The 21,685-nt window shown below is 34.9% G+C and overlaps 1 protein-coding gene and 1 long non-coding RNA gene across 4 annotated transcripts in view; one reads left to right on the forward strand and one right to left on the reverse strand.

Moving 5' to 3' along the window:
• The window catches only part of LOC111696941 (uncharacterized), a 31,960-nt gene extending 14,525 nt beyond the window's left edge, over nt 1-17,435 (forward strand). For 2 of the 3 annotated variants that reach the window (XM_023466758.1, XM_023466766.1), the window contains exons 10-18: nt 2,890-3,067; nt 3,220-4,105; nt 4,799-4,958; nt 5,112-5,625; nt 6,087-6,159; nt 14,482-15,624; nt 15,831-16,637; nt 16,719-16,940; nt 16,996-17,435. In XM_023466758.1, coding sequence (XP_023322526.1) covers nt 2,890-3,067; nt 3,220-4,105; nt 4,799-4,958; nt 5,112-5,625; nt 6,087-6,159; nt 14,482-15,624; nt 15,831-16,637; nt 16,719-16,940; nt 16,996-17,312 — 4,300 coding nt within the window. In that variant the 3' untranslated portion in view covers nt 17,313-17,435. The remainder of the gene's footprint in view (nt 1-2,889; nt 3,068-3,219; nt 4,106-4,798; nt 4,959-5,111; nt 5,626-6,086; nt 6,160-14,481; nt 15,625-15,830; nt 16,638-16,718; nt 16,941-16,995) is intronic. The other variant, XM_023466773.1, reaches the window with a different exon arrangement.
• A 493-nt stretch (nt 17,436-17,928) lies between these two features.
• On the reverse strand, nt 17,929-21,275 carry LOC111696961 (uncharacterized). Its single transcript, XR_002764193.1, has 6 exons — nt 21,207-21,275; nt 21,047-21,139; nt 20,334-20,441; nt 19,732-19,819; nt 19,277-19,327; nt 17,929-18,122 (listed from the first exon to the last, which is right to left on the reverse strand). It is a non-coding gene; the product is annotated as an uncharacterized LOC111696961 (long non-coding RNA).
• Nucleotides 21,276-21,685: the final 410 nt, after the last annotated feature.

Here is a 21,685-nt window from a genome sequence, read left to right on the forward strand (position 1 = left end):
GTTTGAAATATAAAAGATTTGCACCGCCATCAGGTTGCAAATATAAGAAAATCTGAGTTTTTGTAAAGACTCAAATCCTTTGTTATGTCAAACTTAAAGTTTTTCTCGACCTCCATTGCAATCCTTAAACATTCTTTTCATTGTTTATTTTTTTCTTGCCATCTTTTATATTACAAACTGTTTATACCCTACCAGTTTTCATTTCAATCCTTCGAATGTAAATATCAACTATTTTAATATGACCCTTTTACCAGTTCATTGATTCCATCATGAATTAAAGCTTATATAGTACAATATTTATTTTTCGTTTCAAAATGTTTTCGAGCAATCATATTTTTACTTACAATTCCTTTAACGGATTTCTTCCATTTACCAATTAATGTCTGGTTTTAATTCATCGATTCATAATTGATTCATATTTCATTTTTCAAATCTTTAAAAAAAAATTGAGTTTTTGACACAAACTCAAATGGTGTAAATCTTTGTTATTTCAAACTTTGACTATTTGATTTGATCTCACAGAATTCATAATTTGAATTATGAAAGAAATAGGGATTCAAAATTAGAGTTTGTGACAAAAAAGCAAATCAATCCTTGCATTATTCTAATATTTAAAAAGTTGTTTATTTAATTCTACAATAATTTCAATCCAGCTAAACTAGGCTTTCAGGGAGCTTCGCTCTTCCCCATTTACTATTTAAACTTTTAATTCTTGCTCTTTCTGTGAAATTTTTGTCATTCTCCTATACATTATAATACGAAAACAAAAAAACCGCGGATTTAATAATATATTTTCGTGGAATTTCAAAATTTTATAAAAACGTAGTTTTTTTGAGGCAAATATTTGAAATTATGATCACCCATAAACCTTCCCTAAAGTCATGTGAGGTATATCCCAAAACTTTGGCCCGATCGGTTTAGCTGTTTTGACGTCGCGTTTATCGGAAACAAACAAACAGACAAGCAAAGTATTTGTATAGGTAAATCAATATAAATAAATAGTTTTAAATCTCTCTTAAAATCATCAGTATTATTCTTTCTCCTCTTTCTCCTCTTTCTCCTCTTTCTCCTCTTTCTCTTCTTGCTCCTCTTTCTCCTCTTTCTTCTCTTTCTCCTCTTTCTCCTCTTTCTCCTCTTTCTCCTCTTTCTCCTCTTTCTCCTCTTTCTCCTCTTTCTCCTTTTTCTCCTCTTTCTCCTCTTTCTCCTCTTTCCCCTCTTTCTCCACCTTTTCCTCTTTCTTCTCTTTCTCCTATTTCCCCTCTTTCTCTTCTTTCTTTTATTTCTCCTCTTTCTCCTCTTTTTCCTCTTTCTCCTCCATTTCCACTTTCTTCTCTTTCTCCTCTTTCCCCTCTTTCTCCACCTTTTCCTCTTTCTTCTCTTTCTCCTATTTCCCATATCTTTCTCTTCTTTCCCCTCTTTCTCCACCTTTTCCTCTTTCTTCTCTTTCTCCTATTTCCCCTCTTTCTCTTCTTTCTCTTCTTTCTCCTCTTTCTCCTCTTTCTCCTCCATTTCCTCTTTCTTCTCTTTCTCCTCTTTCCCCTCTTTCGCCACCTTTTCCTCTTTCTTCTCTTTCTCCTATTTCCCATCTTTCTCCTCTTTATCCTCTTTCTCCTCTTTCTCCTCCTTCTCCTCTTTCTCCTCTTTCTTCTCTTTCTTCTCTTTCTCATTTGTTTTTCTCTTTGTTTTTCTCTTTGTTTCTTTCTTTGTACGTACAGTTTTACCCACAAAGGATTAGACTTTCATGACGACCTAAAATCATTGAATGTAAGTCTTCTAAAGTCTTTAATATTCATAGATCAATCTGTTTTGAAAATATGTCTTTCCTGTACGTATAAATTACAATTTCATATATTTCATCTTTTTCTAAATGTTAAGAGCACATAATAAATGATGTTTTAATGAAAAAAAAAGTTTACAGCTGCAGAGAACATTGCTTGTAAGATCAAACGCAGACTTATACTTTGTGGGTAACCCTGTATCATAATTTTCGGTTTACTTTCATTACGGATTTATATATATTCTGCACATTACCCCGAAAATTCTTTTAAGCCCAATGTCCAGAAAACTTCTTAATATTTTTTATCTTAAAAATTTCTTGATTGACAGGAATTCATATCTTTTGTAGATTGATTTGAATTTTAAAAGTTTCTAACAAGCTTTTTTCGTGCGCAAACTCATTTATATGATTGAGTTAGGAATTAATTCACTTTCGTTTATCTAGAAAATATTCATAGATCAATCTGTTTTGAAAATATGTCTTTCATGTATAAATTACAATTTCATATATTTCATCTTTTTCTATATGTTAAGATCTGGCTGAACTTTAAACTGTTTAAGAATAGATTTGCATTTCACCCTGGGTGTTATTTCTTTTTCATATCTGATCCGGAATTTAATTTATTTTTTCCTTTCAAAAATCTATTTCAAGAAAGATTAAATAAACATGGATATTCCCCTCTGGGTGTCCTTTTTGTTGACATTAAACTGATCTAGGAACTATAATAGTCCCTGTTCTCTTATATTTACACATAAACAAACAAAACAGTTTTAAAAGAACTTTGCTCAAGAAAATAAATTCTAACATTTTTCATGGAACTTTACTCCAGAGGAAAAATGAAATCTCCTTTCATCTAAATTATGAGTTGCCCTTTTTATCTAGGCCTGGACCTTTATGCAAAGGTATTTCTGCCGGGGAAAGATAATCCCTCTAGATCCGGCATCTGTTTTCAGTTTCCTAGATTTTCAGTTCAATCCATCGTCCCGCATTTATCTAGATTTCATAATATTCCCGCTGAATTCTTTTCCCTGAGCTGAGATGATTACTCGCGACATTTAACTCATGTATAATTGCAAGGACGGAGAATGATGATAGTTAATATGATATTTCAGTCCGGTCCGTGCTACCAGACAATCTCATTATCGTCCCCTATCTAACTCTGAATTTGGGCCAAAATGTTCAGCTTTCCCTCCCCCTTCCTTATCCTCATCCTCCTTCCCCGTCGTGAGATCCCAGTCCGAGGGGAATGTTCTCCGGAGCAGTACACAGGCAGGGATACCCGGAGTACAGGTGGTCCGTCCTAACCCTTTTTAACTTTTATTTGGGATTTTTAAAAAATCCTGTTTACTGCAAACATAATACAAAGATTTTATGAAAACTATTATCTAAGAAATTTTTTTAATTAAATAAAACAATCCTTAATCCGCCGCGCGGTATCCCAGGACGAGGATATTGAATACGAGTGTGTTGTGACCTGCAAGGTTAGAAGACGAGGAGAAGACGACATGTCCTCCCTGGTTCCACATCCTCTACCACCCGGAAGAGATGATCTTACGGAGCAGGAGATCAACCATCTTATGTCAGTGATTGCTAACATGGAAAGTGTGAAGGGTGTAGGTGGGCGGGAGGAGGAGAAACAAAGTCCTCCTCCGACAGATGATGAACTAAGAGAGTTTATTGATTATGTCGGGATGGGTGTTGTAAACCAGGATAGGGTAGATTATGAAGAACAGCGTCAAGATGAAGGTCAACCTGAACCTCCTAAGCGGAGCAAACAGGCGAACCAGTATTTCTGGAGGAGACACTATCTCAGTATTATCCAGGAGGAGGAGGAGCACGCTGATCAGTCTCAGGGTTCCTCTAGAGCTAACTCCAGGCCTGCATCAACCTATGAGAACAATATGTTCAGAATGCCAAGGATACTCTCCATCTCCCCGCTCTGCACCGTGGAGCAGAGGGGGAGGGAGGAGAAGAGGGACTCCAGGGAGTCCTGGGAGAGTGAAATGTCTGTAGAATCTCTAACCTCGATTAATTCAATTTTGTCCGAAGAGGGTTCAATCACATCCTCAGGATCTTTTCAATCTGACACATGTCAAGAGAAATCAAACTCTCGTGATACCGAGGGAGGACGGAGAGCTTATGAAAGTTTATCATGTCTTCTCGACTCAGTCCCTCCTCCCTCAAATACTCCGGATTCAATGGTTATAGATCCTTCTATATCTAAACCTTGTTTAAGTGAGATAAATCCTGTGTCCAGGATAAGAACAGGAATGGGATCTAGGTTTAAACAGCAGTTACAGGAAATAGAAGAAAGGAAACTTAATGAAGGTAAACGTGAGTTAAATAAAACCCGTACACAGGTATATACTCCGACCCGTTCTGACCCAACCCAACAACCTTTAAATAATTCTAGTTTATCTTCTCAGGGTACAATTGAGGTAATTTTTTTTAAACAAGCAAAACAAAGCTTTTGAGATTATTGTTAAGATTTTTATTCTGGATGAAAGTTTTCGTGACAATGTTTTTAATATCACTTGACGTAATTTCAAATGATCCTCTTTTTGAAGAGTTACATGTCCGATTTACAAGGGTACCCTTAAATTCTTTGTCTAATGGATTTATCTTTGTCTCTATCTGAATATTTATTTTTTTCCATTATGGTTCTCTAAACAAAATGACGTGCGGATTTATGAAGCAGAGACAAAAGAAGGAAATGTCTGGAATTTATATCTTTTCATCGGGAATATAACAGTTTAAATTATGGATCAATTGAAATTACATTCACAGTTCTTCTAATTAATGCTTGTCTAAATAGAGTGCGTCGGGAGAAAGTAATATTAAGTTGAGAATAGTGCATCTAATAAAATTCATCTTTCCCTGGGATTTCAGTTCATCAAAAAGATTGTTTTCATCAGATTAACCTTTCAGTTTTATGTTACATAGAAAGGTTTCTTCAAAAAGAGTCGAAGTTCTATAAATGTTGTTTATTTATTTTTAATTTTTCTAAAATATTGTTAACAGATGAGGACGAAAATGATGGAAGGGAAGGAAACACTAACGCAAGGTTTAGGAAAGATTCCTTCTCGGAGTCAGGAGAAGGACGAAGGACAAGTCCAACCGGAGATAGGACTCAAGAAAGATCTTCCGAGGGAGAAGGTTCCAGAACTCCCACAAGAAACAGGTTTTGTTAAACAAATATCTATTGTTTACTTCCTTTACTTTTTAGGAGGAAGAAGCTGGGGTTATAGGGTTAATGACAATTCGCTTTCTATTAGTTTAAAAAGTCTAATTTGTCCATTAAAACACCTGCATTCCACGTTTAATTGTTGTTTAGAAACAATGCAGAGAAGAAGGAGATCAATTCCGTCCAGTCGACTCAGGAAACCCGCCAGGGACTTGCAGGAGGACCTGGAGTAAAATCTGAACCAGGACCGAATCTCAGGGTGCCCTCTGTATCCCGGAGTCAGAGAAAGAACCTGACAATCAGTACCCTGATAGCAGAGTGTGAGGAGTACGTCCAAACGGATAGGTTTACTCAGGATCTAAGTTCTAATCTTGTCACCCTGTTCAAAGGAGGAACCGGAAAAGTCGGGACGGATTCCTCCAATAATAATCCTGTAAAACAGTCCCAAGAGAAGAAGATTGAGAGTGAAGGTGGCGGGAAGCCTCCCAAAATCCCCCAAAACATGAGACTTAAACCAATTGTGGACCGAGCAGAGAAGGTTGAGAAGGTTGGGTTGGGAAAGTTTCCTGGTCTCCGGGAGAGTGTTTATGATAATGTTGAGAGTGATATTGAGGATGAAGGTATAGATAACTACTACAGTGATGACAGCGGGACTCCACCAAAGGTAAAAACACTTTTCTTAAAATTTCATAAAAACCGGAATTAATCAAATTTGAGGATAAGAAGTTTCGAGTTTTTGACGTTTTCTGAAATTTGTTTTTTGGATAATCGGTCAAATAGATAATTAATCATAATGAAAGGTGCGAGAAGACAAAAATGTGTAAATTCATTTTTTTTTCAAAGAAATTCCAGATTTAAAAGGTTTTCTCCGTTTTATCTACAGACGTCAACGACATGAAATTCAAGATTTAATAAGTTTTATTTAAAACTGTTTTCTTCTTATAATTTCTAGTTGTAAAATTAGGTTTGTATTTCTGCTCTGTTTATCAAGAATCTAGAGTTACACCAGGAGCCCCAATAGTTTAGTTTTCACCAGGGACAGGGATGTTAACTTTTGAAATTTTTGACGCTGCTTCATTTTTTGGACATTTTTTTATTTTTATTTAAAAAAAAAAATCTTTTCAGATTTGCCGAGGAGTCAGACATGAATCTAGTCCTGCTCAGTACTCAGAGGGGTATGACAGCGCTCAGGAGTCAGGTAAGATATGATATCTGTATAGTATATAGTGTAGTGTAGTGCATAGTATTTAGATATAAGTATGATATTCCTATACTAGTATTATATAGTGTCTAATGTCCAGAGATATGATATCTGTAAAGTATATAGTATAGTGTAGTGTAGTGTAGTGAATAGTATTTAGATATAAGTATAATATTCCTATACTAGTATTATATAGTGTCTAATGTCCAGAGATATGATATCTGTAAAGTATATAGTATAGTGTAGTGTAGTGTAGTGCATAGTAATTAGATATAAGTATAATATTCTTATACTAGTATTATATATCGTGTTTAATGTCCAGAGATATGATATCCCTATACTAGTATATTATATAGTGTCTAATGTCCAGAGATATGATATGCCTGTACTTGTAGAGTTGGGATAGGTTAGTTTTGAAATGGGAGAGTAACGAGTTATTTCTACCATGTACGGAGAAGGAATAGGTTAGTTTCAACCCATATTTGAGAAGAGATAGGTTAGTTTTATCCGCGGAGTAGGGAGGTGATAGTCAGGGTCAATCCATATTAAAAAAGAGCTAGGTTAATTTTAACCCGGAGTAGAGAATAACTACTTTTGTTTGATCACGAAGCAGGGAGGAAATAGGTTAGTTTTAACCCGGAGTAAATATGAAATAAAAGATAGGTTAGTTTTAACCCGGAGTAAATAAAATATAGGTTAGTTTTATCCCGGAGTAAATAAAAGATAGGTTAGTTTTATCCCGGAGTAAATAAAAGATAAGTTAATTTTATCCCAGAGTAAATGAAAGATAGATTAGTTTTATCCTGGAGTAAATAAAACATAGGTTGATTTTATCCCGGAGTAAATAAAAGATAGGTTAATTTTATCCCGGAGTAAATAAAAGATAGGTTAGTTTTATCCCGGAGTAAATAAAAGATAGGTTAGTTTTATCCCGGAGTAAATAAAACATAGGTTAGTTTTATCCCGGAGAAAATAACAGATAGGTTAGTTTTATCCCGGAGTAAAAAAAATACCAAAGTGAAAGGTTACTTCGTAGTTTTAATTCAGAGTTTGAAAAAGATACGTAAGAAAGTGAAGTTGTAAAATAAAAATGATAATAATTTGTCATATGGGAGCAAATGGGGGCATTAATATCAAACGTTTTTTCAATGATTTTTATTGATTTTAATCAGGATGAATTTAGTTTTTAAAGAGCGTGTGAAGTATAAATTTGATCCAAGAGTATGTAAATTTTAGAGTCGGTATTTATCCAACAGCTTCAGTGTTTAAGAAAGTAATTTGTTTATGAAATATAACAAAAACATACAAAACTAAGTGTCAGGGTATTTAAAAACCTCCAAAAAAAGAGGTTGCGGGAATATTTCCCTCCAATTCTAAAAAAATATGAAAATTAAATAAAAGGAAAGAAAAAGGAAAACATATTTATTGTTTACATTATATTTACTACAAACTGGTGGTGGATTGTTAGTATTTTTCGACGATGAACTTACAACTTTTTAGAAATAAAAATGATAGATTTATTTGTAATGTAAAAAAAAATAGGCTTTATCAGTTATGAAAAAGATATGTACTTTAAGACCAGTAATCCTACATCAAATGGAATAATTAAACATAAGTATGGTTAGTTATAATCTATTTTTATGTTCTATTTCTAAATGTAAATCTACAAAAATGTAAAAAACCCAAAAAATAACGATACTCCTATAACTTCCGGATTATGAGCATACATAGTTTTTGACGATAGGTCTGTGTAAGGTAGTGTACAAATGTATATAATTACATTTAAAAATTACAAAGCGTACCGGATTCATAACTTGAAAACTCTGTTATTCTTGATCCTCACTGCCTTTCTTATTTTTCCGTAGCAGAGCTCATCCCGTTAATTAATTTTATTTTATCATCGGTAGGAAAACTTGTTCAGGGGGATCTCAACCGATAAAATTCCATTTACTTGAGATGCAGATCAAGCGTGGATGAAGGGCTGGGAGAGGGGGGGGGGAGAAATAATGGGAAAGAGACGGAGGGAAGGCACGGTAAACTAAAACTCCGGATTAAAAGTCCATCAAGTCTTAACTTTAGAACCGAGTTTCTCCCTTTAAGTGTATGATTTATTGTATTTGCATTTTTTATACTTTTTGTTGACTAATATTTTTAAATTTTTAAAGTATATAAAGTTTCCTACATTATATTGACGGATTTTAAATAAATATCAAAAGAAAACCAAAAATATTCTGATACAGACCGGATGCACTTTGTTGTAGTTTTCTACGTGAAGGCTGTAAAATGAAGAGAACGAAAATATTCTGATACAGACAGGATGCTCTTTGTTGCAGTTTTCTACGTGAAGGCTGTAAAACGAAGAGAACGGAAATATTCTGATACAGACAGGATGCACTTTGTAGTAGTTTTTTACGTGAAGGCTTTAAAACGAAGAGAACGAAAATATTCTGATACAGACAGGATGCACTTTGTTGTAGTTTTCTACGTGAAGGTTGTAAAACGAAGAGAACGAAAATATTCTGATACAGACAGGATGCACTTTGTAGTAGTTTTTTACGTGAAGGCTGTAAAACGAAGAGAACGAAAATATTCTGATACAGACAGGATGCACTTTGTTGTAGTTTTTTACGTGAAGGCTGTAAAACGAAGAGAACGAAAATATTCTGATACAGACAGGATGCTCTTTGTTGTAGTTTTCTACGTGAAGGCTGTAAAACGAAGAGAACGGAAATATAAAGAGAAGGCGAAGATGGAAGGGAAAAGAAAGGATAAGCGTGAGACTGGAAAGGTGGAAAGGGAGGGAGGGAGGGAGGGAGGGGGAACTCTTTATAGATAGGATTAGGTGGATCAGGATTAATTCCATAGAAGTATGATTAAATAAAGAATTTGCAGGATTGCAATTGTTGGAAGGAAAGAATATTATCAGAGAATAAATATGGCCTAACACAAATATTTAGCTATTTTCCTCTCTCTTTAAATTGCTTTATCTAATGTTTTTTATTGAAATATTTAGATTCCCCATATTTATCATCTAAATGATGATGAAATCCCCAACAGTCTCCCTCTAATCTTTCAAGTTTCTGAAGCCTCCTTTCCTATGTTTTACATGTCCTTCCCTCAGCTGTAATCCTCCTTTAAATACATAACAGCTACTGAGTATTCACTCCCCCACTTGTAATTGTACTCTCGGTATATTTATGGACCTCAAGACAAGAATTAAAGGAAAACTTGAGATTCCAGGTTTAATGTTTCAAAGACTAAACGACTCTATGAACTTGACACACGTGCTATAGATGGGTTTATGTCAGCTCCGGGTTCATCGTTCTATACATCAATCCTTCTCCCACCCTTTTCCTCTCATCCTTCAATATCACTTTTTGCCCAACTTATTCACTTTCACCATTCCTCTTCCTCGTAACTTGATCCCTTGTCTCTAAATCCCTTCACTTTCACCATTCCTCTTCCTCGTAACTTGATCTCTTGTCCCCACCCAAAACCCTTCACGTTCACCATTCCTTCTTTCTCGTAACTTGATCCCTTGTCCCCAAATCCCTTCACTTTCATCCTTCAATCTTTAACCTTCCCCGTATTCAAGCTCTTCTATCCCCTTCATATTAATTCCTCCTACACCCCCCCCCCCCTTAGGATATACACCTTTTAGATCATAATTTTTATCATTTTCTCTGTCAACCTTTCTCCCACCCATCATTGATCCTCATCCAATCTTCTTTGCATAAATACCCTGCCCTTCTTCTTGTCATGCTTTACGATATCATGTGGAGATCAAACCAGATTCTTCTCTTCAACTCACACCTCTTAAAATTCAGTTCTTATCTCTATCTATATATTCCCCCTTTTTTGTTCTAGCACGTACCGTAGATTAGATCAATCCACCCTTCCCCTATCCGGCCAAGACCCAGATAAATTTAAATCAACCTTTTTCTTTTCGTTGATTCTTTCCATTTGTTCATTATTTATTATTAATGCATACTCACCCGTGATCCTATAAACGAATTCTTTACACTACTCACAAGGCAACCAAACTGGAATCTTTTTTGTCGTTTACTTAAAATTGTTTTAATGATTTTTTTTGATCTGTACTTTTAATCTAAAATTAAAACAAAATTTCTCTTCAATCTGAAATACTTATATGTAACCCAATTTTCAGAGCTCTATTCTCCTATATTTCATTAATACAAGATTCTCTGAGCTCTATTCCCTTTGCATTCGAATTTCTGAGCTCCATATTTTGATCCGATTTTCTAAGCTTAATTTTCCAGTATTCATCAAGTTTACACCCGATCCGATTCTCTGAGCTTTATTCTCCAATATTCATTCTACATCTGATTTAATGAGCTCCATTATTCAGTATTCTCATGTCACCCGATTTTCTAGGCACCATTCCCCAGAAATTCAATTAAATCCTATTTTCTGAGCTTTAAATTCTCTAGTATTATCTTAACACTTGATTCTCTGACCTTTATTCATTTATATCCGATTCTCTGAGCTTTATTCTCCAGTAGAATTGATTTACACACGATTCTTTGAGCTTTATTCTCTAAAATTCAGTTTATATACGATTCTCTGAGCTTTATTCTCCAGTATTCAGTTTAAACCCGATTCTATGAGCTGTATTCTCCAAAAGTTAATTTACACACGATTCTTTGAGCTTTATTCTCCAGTATTACATTTACACACCGATTCTCTGAGCTTTAATCTCCAGTATTCAGTTTATATACGATTCTCTGAGCTTTATTCTCTAGTATTACCTTTACACCTGATTTTCTGAGCCTCACATTTTATTTTCATGCGTAATGTATACTTTTGATTGTGGCTTTAGCTGTAAGCATCTTCTCTTTGTACAATATAAAACAATAAAAAAAAATCGTGGATTTAAAAAAAACAAATTTTGTGGATTCTTTTTATATAATGAAAATCGAATTTTGTTGGAGGCTAATTTTTATATTTTGATCATCCATAAACCTTCCCTGGGGTCATGTGAGGTCCCACACAAAATTTTGGCCCGATAGGTTCAGCCGTTTGACGTTTATTGGATACAAACAAACAGACAAACAGATAAGCAAAGTATATATATAAGTAGTGTGTATAATTATATAAGTTTGATTTGACTTGATTCCGAGTCTATGCTGTCTAGAATATTCTTGATACCCTTTCTTTTCCTTCATAGCTTTTTCCCTTCTATTCATCACCCTTCTCCACCCCCTCCCCCAGCAATACAAATACTGATATAAGGCGAGGACGGATTTACTCCGTATGCTCTCTCTAGCTGTACAGAGAGTATTGTTTATCAGAGTATCCAGTCCAGTATGGAGATCAACAAAGTTCTCCGTAGTTCTCGACATTTGAGAACTCTTAAGATTCAGTAGTACATAAATAATAAAACTAACAATTTGTTGTTAAAGTTTGAAATGAACGAAGCAGTTTTTATTTTGATGAGGTAATCTCGGCCTTTTTGAACTTTTGACATGTTCTTAAGGAACTGATAACTTGCCTAACACTCTAGTTTCACATATCTTCAAAACCTGATGGTGTACCTCTTTGAAATTTCAACCTTTGACTGTTTGATAAAACTTAATTTATGGTTTGCAGTATTAAAAATCTACCAAACTTGGTTACAAAAAATAAGGATAAGATAATTATAATTTCTGACAAGAATCATAATCCAGATAAATAGATTTTCTAAGATTAAAGGTTTATCAGCAGCGAGCTGTTGCTCCCTCAATCCCTGCTTTAATATTATGTTTAAATGTTTTCTCGCTTTGAAGTTTTCTTTGTTTTTACTATTCACAGTTTTGTTATTTTGATGTTCAGGTTTTCTTTAATCTGTTGCTACATCTTCTAAATGTAAAACTTATTCTTTACAAACGTTTATTAATGTAAAGATAGCAATACATTGAATATGGTTTAGCATAGAAATAAGTAAAAGAAAAATCTGAGTTCTTTTCCCCTATGTCCATTTGACAGCCCAAATTTTTATTTTGAATAATCTTTTTTGTTTGTTAATCTTCTTATGACTTTTTACATTTTTTATTTTTTTTTCTATCGATTTTGATGGTTATTATATCGTTAGAACTGACGAGGGTCAACCCAGACCGAAATATATTTTCAATAAATGTGGAACTAACATCTACTTTTTTACTCTACAGAGGTTTGGTCCATCACCATCACCGAAATTTAAAATGAAAAAAAGAGTTTTCCATAAATAAATGTTCATCAATATGAAATGAAACTACAATTATGCTTAACATATACAACTTATGGTTTATATTTAATGTAGGATTAGGTTACGGTAATAGTTTTTCGAAATATGTTGGAATTATGAAAATCGTGGTTTAAGACCATAATATAATATACCTATAATATCAAATATTTATGAGATATGTACAACTTGATGATCCACGACTTTGACATTCTTTATATACAGAAACCTTAAAACCTTAAAATAGTTTTAGTGACTGATTCTATATCCAATAGACGTACTTTTAAATTGAGGTTTAACTCCTTTAATCAGGGAAAGTTGTCAATTTTTGGCAGTAAATGTGTTACTCTCTACTTTGAAATATTCTGATAACGCGTTGTCAAGAGCAGTTACTTGGGGCTTTCGAGTTTTTATAGAGCATCTTTAAATCTGTAAGAGTGGTTTACATGGCCTGTTTGGTATTTTTAGAAAGATTCTGATGTCAGAATTAATGAATAGCGAGAATGAGTTCAACTAAATACAGTGCTCTTAGAGAAATAGTTTAACTAACCATACATAATTCAATTAAATCCTAGTCCAGATTTCCCCTTATTATTATCATTAGGTCAGGTATTAGGGTATCTTGAGGGCAAGCATAATTGGGTTGACTCCGGGACACCCAAGGGAGGAGACGGCAATATCCTGTATTATATTCTCATAACAACATGTCTTCATGCAATTGTATAAACAATAGATTGTTTTGGAAACGGTAGGACGGAGGGGGCAGGGGGGTTGGGGGGATTTAAAGAATGTTCAATTTTTAAAGTGCAATGCTACAAAAAGAATTTTAGACTTTTTATTGTTCTAGTCTAAATACATATAATAATCCCGTGAGTAGGATATGTGAGATAAATCTGGAATTCTGTGACAAAGTTAGGAATTTCCTGCTTTCTTTTCACACGGAGCAGTTATCTTACTCAACCCTTACATGTCCTTTCTTCCCTCCTTCTCCTACCCACCCCTTCATCTCCTACCCACCCCTTCATCTCCTACCCTCCCTTTCTTCTCCTACCCATCCCTTCCTAAATTTTGTGCATTTAATAAAGGAATTGAGTTTTTGTCACAACCCACATTTTAATAAAAACAGAGTTCCTATAAAGCTTTTTTTTTAAATTTAGTAAGTTTTCTGAATAAATACAGCCAAAAATACTATCTTGTACTGCATTATCATATAAAATGGTCTGCTTAAGCAGCAAAAATACTATCTTGTACTGCATTATCATCTAAAATGTTCTGCTTTGCTGCAAAAATACTATCTTGTACTGCATTATCATCTGAAATGTTCTGCTTATGCAACAAAAATACTATCTTGTACTGCATTATCATCTAAAATGTTCTGCTTAAGCAGCAAAAATACTATCTTGTACTGCATTATCATCTAAAATGTTCTGCTTATGGCGCAAAAATACTTTATTGTACTGCATCATCATCTAAAATGTTCTGCTTATGCCGCAAAAATACTATCTTGTACTGCATTATCATCTAAAATGTTCTGCCTATGCAGCAAAAATACTATCTTGCACTGCATTATCAACTAAAATGTTCTGCTTATGCAGCAAAAATACTATCTTGTACTGCATTATCAACTAAAATGTTCTGCTTATGCAGCAAAAATACTATCTTGTACTGCATTATCAACTAAAATGTTCTGCTTATGCAACAAAAATACTTTCTTGTACTGCATTATTAATAAAAATTTTCTGCTTATGCAACAAAAATACTATCTTGTACTTCATTATCATCTAAAATGTTCTGCTTAAGCAGCAAAAATCAATTAGTACTTTTCTAATTAATCCATAAAAACTAAAACTAAGAACGGAGAGCTTCGTAACTTTAAAAACTTGATGACGACGGGTATAAAATCAAGGATTAACAAATCCCACCTTGCACTGAATATTTGTTTTTCCTTTTAATGTTAACAAAAGCAATTTAAATGATTTATAAACATCGAAAGAGTGAAAAACAACGAACACTATGAAAACAACATTAAAAAACGTTTAAGATAAAATTCAAGAACTTGATGAAAACTTCTAGACACAATATTATTTTCTTTATTTCAGAGCGTCGAGGCAGGTGCGAAAATCAAACTACAAAGGAGAAGAATGTGGAGAAAAACTCTCATCTCAATCCGTTCTTAAATCCTCAGGATTCTCAGGGGTCAAATCCGTTCGAGGAAGATCTCCGGAGCTTGAACCCGTTCGAGAACCTGTCCCCGGATCCACAATTCAAACCCAGTAAGACGAATAATCCTTTCGAAAATGATTTATCAACGCCGAGAAATCCGTTCGAAGAGAGCTTCGAAAGTTCGAGTGTTATGACTGATTCCTGTGATAGTATTGGAGATCCTGAGACGTTGCAGGAGAACTTTGAAGACTATGAGAGCATGATGTCGGATATAGAGGAAACGCTGAGCATTCTCTCCAGAAACTCAAGAAGTACAACACCAGCCTCGGATCTGTTCAACTCTAGAACCCCGACCCCAAGTTTCGGACAGTTTTCATCCTACTCCACATCAGATTTATCTGTGAGAATTCCCAGATCTGTCTCGGATAAACACGTTATCCCTGTTGTTTCCGTATTCGATGATTTGAAAGATTATTTATCCGACTCTGATCTTTCACTGGATTATATGATTTCTATGCAGCGACGGAAGCACAAGAAACAGAAGAATCTTAACAAGCAAGCACAGTTAGCAAACTTTATCACTAGTAAAAAATCAACGAGGGAAGAGCAAGAAATTCCCAAGAGTGCGGAGAAAGATAAAAAGGTTGAACTTCAGTATTTAGAGAAAAGTTCGAGTTTTCTGACGAAAATTAGAAATGACACGAACTGCGCAGAAAGAAAGGACTCCGCAACTGAAGCATTCAGACCCAGTTATGGCGGTAGTAAACCCCAAAGCAAAATTTCAGAAAGTTTCACTGTTCCTGAAAAGTGTGTTAATGAGACGAATTCTCACAGATCATTTACTACCGAGAGTTATCAGGATGGGACGAATAGCTTGGAGAGAATGATCAATGATACAGGTAGCAACAAACTGACCGCAAGCAGAGACATTCTTCACCGAAGACAATCTAAGTCTCCGACTCCTCATAGAGATCCGTGCCTTGAACCTATCCCGGAGTTAGAGGAGAAGACAAGACTTGTTGCAAGTTATTTCGCCGAGGAAAAGAATTCGCAGGATCAACTTTATCCCGGACAGACAGGTTGGTGTCGCAAACATTTTATTTTCATTTGAAAACAACAAAATTAAATTTTCTCCTGCATCCTTATGGGATAAACAATTTCTTATGTCTAGGGTAGTAATTAGATTTAAAGATTTAAATATGTCAAATTGTAAATCTTGTAAAAAACACTCTTTTACTTATTTCTTATTCCTGCTCAAACTTGAACTTTATCTGGTTTATTTCAGGCTCTTTGAAGCGAAGAAAAGACGCAAGGACTGCCTCTCTTACTAGTTTGCTAAACTCTAAATCAGCAGAAACGAACGAGGCGGAACAAGCAACATTTATTTCTCCGGCAAATCCGTCTCATCCGTCCCTGTGCTCTACTCCGGAGAAGGGCCCGTTCACTCGAACCTTCCAGCTCTTTCAACAGAAACCAGTGATATCCAGGGTTGCGGTAAATAAGTCAGTTCTCAGTATTCGTCCGTTTAGAAAGGAGAACTCTGTCCCTCCAAATATAACAGAAAATTCGTCCTACACCTCCTTCCCATCCTCAAACCGGAGCTGGGACGGAAACCTAAGAAGCTCCGCCTCTGAAAGTAAACTGAATACTTTACTAAATTCTCCGTTACACGCTCCAGATACTGCTTTTTCAGACAAAGGTTTGCAAGGATTGGATGCAGAGTTACAATACGAGACTGAAACCGAATCCAGGATAGGGGTTGATAATCAGGAATGTTCTAGTGAATCCCGAGAGAGAAGTAATTCAACCCAGTCCTTGCATTCCTTCAGCCGCCAACTGGCCGAGGACAGGATGCAGAAAATTCGGGAGATGAGGAACCAGTTCCTGGGAATTGAAACTAAAGGTTCCGTGAGTTTATGGAACTCGGAAAATTCGGGTTCAAATGGGATTGGAAGCAGGAATCTGAGAAGTCAAAGCTTGGAGCCTGAAACAACTAAACTGGGATCTTTTTCTTGGAACTTGACCCCTAAACCTTATTCCTCCGGGTTCTACGAGAGCACTGAGCAAGGATTAATGACAAGACAAAACTCAGGTTAGTTTTCATACTTTTTTTAGTATATTTTATTGCTTAGAAAATGAAACTTTTTACGAGTTCATCTATTTTCTTGTTAAGAATCGGTTTCATTAGCTGACATCAAATCCATCCGCCCTGCTCCGGCCAGCAATGAAGGTTTGTTTCACGCAGTTCCAGTGCGAGTAAATTCCAGTGGATCAGATGATTCAAGTCCAGATGAGGGGGAGGAGAAGGTTGAAGAAGAAGACGAGGATGAGGATGAGGATGATGATGATGAAGATGCTCGAACTGTAATCTACAAATCTCCTTTTTCCAGTCCAGGTATAAGATATATTTTTAAACAAAAAACAACAATTATCTTGAGATTTTTTTTCAGGTCTAGTTTTATCTCGTTCTGCGAGTCTAACAATGACCCCCCTCTCATACAGTCCAAGGTGTACACCACTTCCCCCCTTTAGCGTCAATCTTCCCCCTATTCCATCCTCCTCCTTCCCCTCATCTGTCTCCTTGCCTCCCGTAGCTCCTGTTCGCCCCGCCTCCTGTGATCCGAATGGGGTTTCAAGCTCCCTGGATTCTCCGTCTCCGTCCCCTCCGCCCCGACCTCCTCCGCCAACCAACTATATTCCGTCCTATGATCACTTTGCATCCCTTCCCAGAAACTGGAAAACTAAACTTCCATTTAAAACAACATAAATCATATTTTAATAATATTTTATTTCTTTATTTTATTCCTCCTCCGATACTAACACAATAGCTCTCAGGTTTTATTTTGCATTTTTATATAATTTTATTGCTGAAATATATAGCTAGCTTAAAGTGTTGCATAAAATTTGAGAAAGGAGTGTGTTTATCAAAGGATAATATAATCAGAACAAAAGAACTGCTTAAAAGGGACTGCCGTTGTAATTTCCGGTGACACACCATTTAGAGAGCTGGTTATATCTAATTCACAACGCTACAACCTTTATCTGATCAATAATTCGGAAGGTATTGTCGTTCTTTTAGCTTGAAAAGTGTTAAAATCTGAAATTCCTTTATTGTTCCAGGAGACAATTTCCACAAGTCACTTTTATGGAGAAAGCACAGTTGAAAATAAACAAGTTTCAAAGAGAAAAATACTTAACCAAAGCTTTCAAGGATACCTTGATGAATCGGACATGTCACTTTTTAAATGATAAGACACTTGAAATTAAATTTAAATCCATTTAAAAAGGGAGAGACTGGCTATTTAAGGTAGTTAACCTGAGTATGCAGTGTTGTGGACAAATTCTTTAGCATGAAAATTTGAGGCAAATCTGTTCAGGGGTTCATGAGTTATGATCGGACGTAAAACAAACAAACAGAGATTACTACTTTGAATATATAGATATTGATATTGATAAAGTTGGAAGAGCTAAATCTTTAATCCTGAATGAAACCAGGATTAGTAAAGCTCTGGAGACTGTCCTCCAGGAAACCAGAGTTGGTGAAACTAGGAAGGTTTTCATCTGCATCTTCTCCAATCTAAACAAGAGACCAGTTTAGACGAGCAATTGGACAAGCTTAGACGAGTTTAGAAAAGTTTAGACGAGTTTAGACCAGTTTAGACGAGTTTAGACCAGTTTAGACGAGTTTAGACGAGTTGAGACGAGTTCAGATATTTTAGTCTTTAAAAGATGTCCAAATTTTGAGCATACATCTAGGAGAAATATGCTTGATTTAAAGGGACTGAAGAGTAATTCCAAGTGACCCTCCATGCAAAGATGGCAATGTCCGATTCACAACGGTACCCTTGAAACCTTTATCTGATTAGTAATGTGGAAGATATTGTTGTTTTTCTAGGTTGAAAAGTTTGTAATTGTGACAATTCCTGTATGTTTTCCTGTAGTGGAAATACGCGCATGTCACATGAAACCACAATTTAAAATAATCAGTTTTCAAAATTATAAACATTGATATCTAATTCATATTTGATCTGATAAAGCTTTAAAGAGTACCGTTGTGAATCGAGTACTGCCAACTTTGCATGAAGGGTCACTTGAAATTACGCTTACAGCATCTTAAAGGAAATAATATTTTCATGATGCGAAGGTTACTGCCCTAGTCTTATGCCCCCCATTCATTGAAATTAAAATATATTTAATATTTCTACATCTCAACAATACAGGGTGTCCCACATCATTTAAGACCGAGATCGGGTCATAATTACGATTTTCGGGACTAATTAGAAAATTTCATTAGAATGAATCATTTTGAAAAATAACATAAGGCTTATATAAGAATTTTCTTGCGGAAAATGATAAGTTTTTCGAGTATTAAGGGTTTATTTTGGTGTTAAAAATTGGAGATATCTAATATGATATGGGACGCTCTGTACTTCTGAAATTTTCGTTTTCCCTCATGAAAAATTTTCAAGAATTTTACAAATACATAAACTTTAGACTAATGTTAAAATCTGCATTTTCTTTGATGAAACAGCAGAATTTTCAGGAATTAGGAAATATTTTTCTCAGGAATAGACTTATACTGCTTTTTAAAGGATTGTAAAATAAACTTGAAAGAATAAATGAATAGAACTTCCCCCGTTCTGCACAATCATCATGTTTTCTACTTATTTGTTATATGATTTCTAATATGTTGAAAAAGGTTAAAATCAAACTCTAGAAGTTTAGATTTACCTGAGCAAGTGTCCAGGCAAGTTCATTTCGCATAATCTCTTCGAGGCAGGTCTTAAAGGGTTAAAATATATGCTTCTCAAAATATCTTCAAAGGGATTAATAAACTATTTCAAAATACTCACAGTACCCCATAACTCGGGACAAAGAATTCACAACTAAGTTTATCTTATAACCGCCAGAACATGCTCCAAAGTTTTGGAATAGAAAGGTTAACAGTTAGCTTTTATATTTTTTATATTTCTCAGACATTGAATTAACAGTTTTAAACTTTTCAGCATCCAAAGTTTTGGAATAAAAAGGTTAACAGTTAGCTTTTATATTTTTTATATTTCTCAGACATGTAATTAACAGTTTTAAACTTTTCAGCATAATAAAATAATAAATTCTGTAAGTTTCATTATGGTAAAAACTTCTTCTCAAAAACAATTTGGTATAAATAATTTGGAAAAACATACCTTTGACATTGAGTCTTTTGAATGAGCTATTTCCCAACTTTGTGATAAAACTCTTTCCATTTCTTTTCTCTTTTGTTTCCTCATTATCCTGTGTTAAAAAGAAAGCTTTAATCATTTCCAATAAGAAAACCATAATTTCGAGCATTTTCTCTATTCGAAGATGCAATTTAAAATGGCGCCTATTTGTTTGTGCATTTCTCTTGTAAATAAAATGGCGTCATGCATGGAGCGGACTCTTGAATGGGGCGGACTCTCCTAACGTTTTAACCATTTAGACACAATGTTAGACATAAAAAGCAATGTTATGACATTTTCCGATATTTATTAATTTATTTTGATTGGAAAAACACATTAAAAATTATCTATGTCTTGATTAATTCTTCATTGTTTTCATGATTTGAAAGGAAGACGACATTCAAGAGAATATAACTTTTTTGTCTTTACACCCTTTTTAAAGACATTTAAGAACAAAATGCGTATTTAACTAATAATATATATATATAATATATATAATATAATAATATCCATGCAGTCGAGTCCGCCCATGCAGTCGAGTCCGCCCCATGCAGTCGGGTCCGCTCCATGCGCTACACCGGTTTTACCTGCGCCATTGGGTTTCCTCAAGTTAGAATCCAAATATCGTCATCCAGGCGCAGAGAGATATAGATAGAAGAGGGAATAATATTAGCATCAAAACCATTCTAATCATCCTTTATAAAAATTTGGATTGAAAAAAAGTTGTAATTTTCATTGTCTTTATTTTCTATGTGCCAAGATATCTAAGAGCATACAAGTTAAGATTAATTTGAAATGTCGTCTTCCGAAAAGAGTTTTCAAAGGCTTTATAATAGATAATTACTAAACTTACAATACTGAAGGTTTTATACAAAAAATAGGTAATTTCCTAGTATACGATTTTTGGACCCCCCCCAGGCCCCCCCCCCTCCTATCAATTTTGTACATGGGTGTGACAGGAAGTTTCTTAACTTAACCTAACCCGTGGCCGCAGCGCTCGGCACCCTAGCCCATCCTAGCCGCAGCGCTCGGCCCAGAAAGTATCTTAACCTAACCTAACCCTAACAAAAAAATAAATAATAATAAATTTGCTGAAAAATAAATGGTCATGTACAAAATTGATAGGAGGGGGGGGTCCAAAAATCGTATACTAGGACAGACCCAAAAAATATTCTCTGCAACCAATTTACAGACAACAAAGGAAAAATAATATACATATAATTTCCAAAGTTTAATTCTGTAGTTAACTCAATTCGTTTTCCCTCCGATTTTACAATCGTGCTTTAAAGTTTCTTTTTACCTTTCTGTCATGAATACCATAGTCCAGACTGCTGCTAGAATACCAAGGAAAAATGCATCAGCTCCGAGGTAAAACATCACTAGGCTATTGCTCCTTTTATACAAAGTATATGTAAGACGATATTTATAAAAACGAAGACGACATTGTAAGTTTTGTGTACCTGAATATTGCTCCGATGACAAGGAGGATATCTATGGGAATGTGAGATATCAGCAAACCATAAACTAAACACCGGATCAAGCACGATTAAATCATCAATAAAAAACTTCTTCTAAAGCTAACTAGCCTCCCTCTCCCCTTACATAATATTATTGTGTGTCTTACTTATAAAAGCGGAACTCGGTGTGGACGTTCTAGAGGATGTACTTTTAAGTATCTATTCGAAGGCGTGAATTGATGGAATTGATGAGGACACATGCATAATGAAGATTCGCCGTAAAGGAGGACGCACTTGTAATTTATTTAAATACGCACTTAAAAGATGCATTAATAAGGGTGCACAAAATTCTAACAAAAATTGCAGTGGAGGTTACAGAAATTGATTAGAATAAAAAAAATCAGATTGCGCCCCGTATTAAAGCACAGCACTATTGCTATGTATTATGCTCAATAATAACTTGATTCTGCCGTGTAACTATT

The sequence above is a fragment of the Eurytemora carolleeae genome, unplaced genomic scaffold (assembly GCF_000591075.1).
Source record: "Eurytemora carolleeae unplaced genomic scaffold, Eaff_2.0 scaffold72, whole genome shotgun sequence".
NCBI classification, from domain to species: Eukaryota; Metazoa; Arthropoda; class Copepoda; order Calanoida; family Temoridae; genus Eurytemora; species Eurytemora carolleeae.